This window comes from Phaethon lepturus, unplaced genomic scaffold (genome assembly GCF_000687285.1).
Source record: "Phaethon lepturus isolate BGI_N335 unplaced genomic scaffold, ASM68728v1 scaffold44466, whole genome shotgun sequence".
Taxonomy (NCBI): Eukaryota; Metazoa; Chordata; class Aves; order Phaethontiformes; family Phaethontidae; genus Phaethon; species Phaethon lepturus.
This window is the reverse complement of record NW_010547725.1, coordinates 1-3,796: the sequence shown is the minus strand read 5'-3', so window position 1 is coordinate 3,796 and position 3,796 is coordinate 1. Positions and strand designations below refer to the sequence as shown.

Below are 3,796 nucleotides of genomic sequence, written 5' to 3'. Positions count from 1 at the left end.
CGGGGCCCAGGGTTATGCGGCGGCGCGGCCCAGCCCGGCCGTCTCTTCAGTGCCGGCCTTTGTGTCCCCAGTGCCGGAATACCAGGGGGAGCCGGACGAGATCTCCATGCAGAAGTGCCGCGAAGCCGCCCGGCAGGTCGATCGCTTTCTCTTTCCCCTTTCCCTCCCGTCGGAGCGATGGTGTAGGTGCGAGAGCTCCGGGGACCCTTGCCCCCGCGGGGCGGGAGACAGCTGGGGGCGACGGCGCTTCTGATCCGGCCCTGAGCAGAGTCAGGGACACATCCGGGCCTGGCCTGGCCTGGCCTGGCTGCACTCCCGTCACCTGGCTGTTTCTGGCCTATGCTGGTTGATGGTGAATTCTCACAGGTTACCCTGTGTTTTTAGGCAGTCCCACTGCTGCTCCTCTGGCCTCTTGTGTCCCTCAAGCAGCAGGAGGACATGACAGCTCCTTGAGTCCAGCCCCAGTAGGTGTGGGACACTGAATTTTTTCTGTCAGCTAGAGCTTCTGATGGTTCACCTTCCAGAGCTGTCTCTGGGATGGGTGTCTTAAAAGAACCAAGTGAGGATTGAGACTCGAGGAGAATGCAGGTGTGCCTCCAGAATGCCGACTTTCCCCCTCCTTGTCACACCATTCCTGCCCCCCAAGAGGGCAGGGGGTGTTCGGCTCTGCTCGTTTTTCTCCATGTGAGGTCTTACCCATCACACTTCAGTCACTCGGGCCTGCCTGGGGAGAGCATGGCTTTACTTGTGTCTGTCTGGTATGGATTGCCTCCTAGGTGAAAAACTTTAGTGGTTGGTGGATTTTTGTGATGTTCCTGTTATTGTGGAAATGTGAGAACAGGATAGACCAATAAAATGAGGTTGGAGACAGTGCCTTCCTGTAGGTCTAATGTTTCTATCTCTTGGGCTTTCACTGTAGGTTCGGGGACCTGTTATAGTAGAGGATACCTGCTTGTGTTTCAATGCCCTGGGAGGGCTTCCAGGACCGTACATGTAAGTAGGAGGGCATTCGCTTCACCCTTCATGTCCTAGAGTTAGGAGTGCAGGCTGGCAGGGTGTGCATCATGCGGGATTCTCCACATGCCAGGAGCAATAGGGTCAGGGAGGTGATTACTGGTCTGTGTCCTCGGCTTCATCCTGTACCTCAGGGGCTCGACTTGAACTCCTTCAGCTCTGCTGTAAGTCATGGTGCAGGACAAGAGAGACAGACCTGAATTATTGGCTCTGGCTCTGGATCCTGATCTACGGTGCCTGCTCTTGCAGCCAGCACGGGAACCTGGCCCCACAGCAGGCTCCGCATAGTTAAGGCACCATGCGTTTCAGCAGCACCCCAGGGTGAGTCCTCTAGGTTCTCATAGGGACTGCTTTAATCCAGTAGACGATAAGATTATTACATTACAGTGTAACTCTTCTAGTAAAATACTGCCTTAGCTCCTGAAGTTAACTTCTAATGTGATTAACTCTTCCAAACTATCTCTGCTTTGCTGAGCAGAGACATAAAAGCTTTATATGATGAAGTTGGTACTAGAACTGCGTGTAAGATGTGAACGAGTTGAGAAATGTGTTTCGGCCTGTCAGTGCTCATGAGTGAGAAGTGAGTTGTTTATATAGACCCCAGTACTGCAGTAAATTAAATACCCCACTGCTGTTTTTACTGTGTCACATTCAGTTTAAGAGCTAAGTCTGTCATTATTGGTAGGTAGTCCAGAATGAGGTGATTTGACAGTACATTAAATAGGGATTCAGAGGGCTATGAAAATGTAGGCAACAATGCCTCAAGAATGCCTATATTTCTGAGTAATAATAGCAAAATTTAATCTTTCCTCTCTTCTTCCCCTTCAGAAAATGGTTCCTGGAAAAACTCAAACCAGAAGGTATTGCCTCCCATGTTACTGCTCTGCATGTAACTCTGTGCTTTCTGTATGAAATGGATCCCTGCCTGTGCTGGGTTCTGCTGAGTGTGCTTGCCCACCGTGCTGCCCATTTTGCAGCTGGTTCCTTTCCTGTCTGTCCAGCTCTGTCCCTTCATATTCTCTCCTTGAGCCTGTTCTGTGCCTTCTTCACAGGATGTTGTTTTTCCCAGTAGCTTCAGCATCATGAGCATGAGTGTTAATAACACTAATTCAGAGTGGGCTTTAGTCCTCTCTGGCACTGTGCACTCATTTGCTTCCACTCCCAAATTAATAGCAGGGCCCTGCCACTCAACGCTGTGTTTGATCTGAGGCGCTGGCTTCAGTCATAGGAGGGATTGGGCCAAGAGCATCCTTGTGCCCAAGCTTTGTCACCTCCTGTAGTTCTTCCTCTTCCCTGTGGCTGTAAATGCAGAATGCTCCCCCAGTCCATCTCTAGGTGGGTGTGTTGCGCTCTGAGGGAAAGGCAGTAATGCCAGGATCCTTTCTGTGTCACTCAGGCCTGTACAAGCTACTGGCTGGCTTTGAAGACAAATCTGCCTACGCACTCTGTACCTTCGCGTTCAGTACTGGAGACCCAGAGGAGCCAGTGAAGCTCTTCAAAGGCCAGACTCACGTAGGTGGTGCACCTGGGGAAGGGAAGATGCTGAGGGGGAGGGCTGTAATGCAAATTTCATAACAGCATTGACTCTGTTGACGACAACTTTAGTCGCCCCTGGGTCATTGAACACCCTTGGAGCTTCTCCGTGTTGCGAACAGGCAGACAGAGAGCACAGCTGGTGGGCGGTGAGTGCTGAGTGCTACTGCCCTTTCGCCCAGCTGTACATACATACTACCTGCTGCTGGCAGGGTTGTATTTGAGCGCAGTTGTTAGCTCTGTTAATTGCAGCAGGTAAAGGAGCTGTCAACATAGGGCAGCTGAGTTTGGGGCTGCTGATTTTGGTTACGTCCTGGGAAGGAGGACAGGACCATGCACCAAGCCTGTGGTGGCCACAGTGTGAGCTATGGCTGCATGAAGCTCTTTGGTCTGCATGTGGAATGCAGCTGCAAGGGAAGTGCTGCAAAACCATGGCTTACGGAGCTTTTTTCCTATCTCATGTCAGGGCCTGATAGTGGAACCCAGAGGCCCTCGAGATTTTGGCTGGGATCCCTGCTTTCAGCCAGATGGCTACAACCAGACGTAAGTGGTGTTTTACCTACAGCTTTTACGTAAGGAAAGGCTGGGTCGAGGTTGCGTGTCAAGAGGAACCTGCTTACCAGGAAGGGTGGCAGGGAGAAAACACTCTCCTGGATCCAAACATGGTGGGTTACGGGGAACGCCCGGATCAGGATGGAGGTTGTTGGCTTTGCTAGCATGTTGCTACAGACACCCTGCTGTAGTCGAGCAGGAAGATGGCAAGCAGAGGGGGAGCTCTCCAGTGTCTGGGGGGTATGAGTGCCATAGCATCTTTGCTGCCAAGACTTGTGGTTTCTCTCCCCTCCAGCTATGCCGAACTACCCAAAGCAGTGAAGAACTCGATCTCGCACCGTTACAGAGCGCTGAGCGAGCTCTCCGCCTTCTTCCTTCAGAGCAACTCGACAGAGCCCTGCTCTGGTCCCAGCTAGCTGCCCCGGGCTGCGGGCGCCCTTGTGTTGTCAGTGTCGCATGCCGCCCCGGGAGAGCTCTTTTTTTAAAGTGTGCTCTTTTTGAAGCCACTGGCCCCTCTTTTTTTCCCCCGCCCCTGTTCGCGTTGCAGGTCAGGGTTATTTACGCTGCACATCTGTGCCTCAGGGCAGGCTTCCAGGGGCCGCTGCGTCTGGGCGGGCCCCGGCCCAGGCCTGCTCGGGCACTCCCTGCCGCCCTTTCTGCCTGGGGAAACGGCAGAGACCTGGGTAGCGCAGAGCAC

General features: G+C 53.0%; 1 protein-coding gene across 1 annotated transcript; it reads left to right on the top strand.

Annotated features, from left to right (window-relative positions):
• Positions 1–71: 71 nt before the first annotated feature.
• On the top strand, positions 72–3,537 carry ITPA (inosine triphosphatase (nucleoside triphosphate pyrophosphatase); the record flags this gene model as incomplete). Its single annotated transcript, XM_010289735.1, has 6 exons — positions 72–136; positions 920–993; positions 1,843–1,874; positions 2,411–2,526; positions 3,014–3,090; positions 3,395–3,537. Coding segments are annotated over 6 exons (485 nt in total), but the record flags the coding sequence as incomplete, so codon positions are not given.
• Positions 3,538–3,796: the final 259 nt, after the last annotated feature.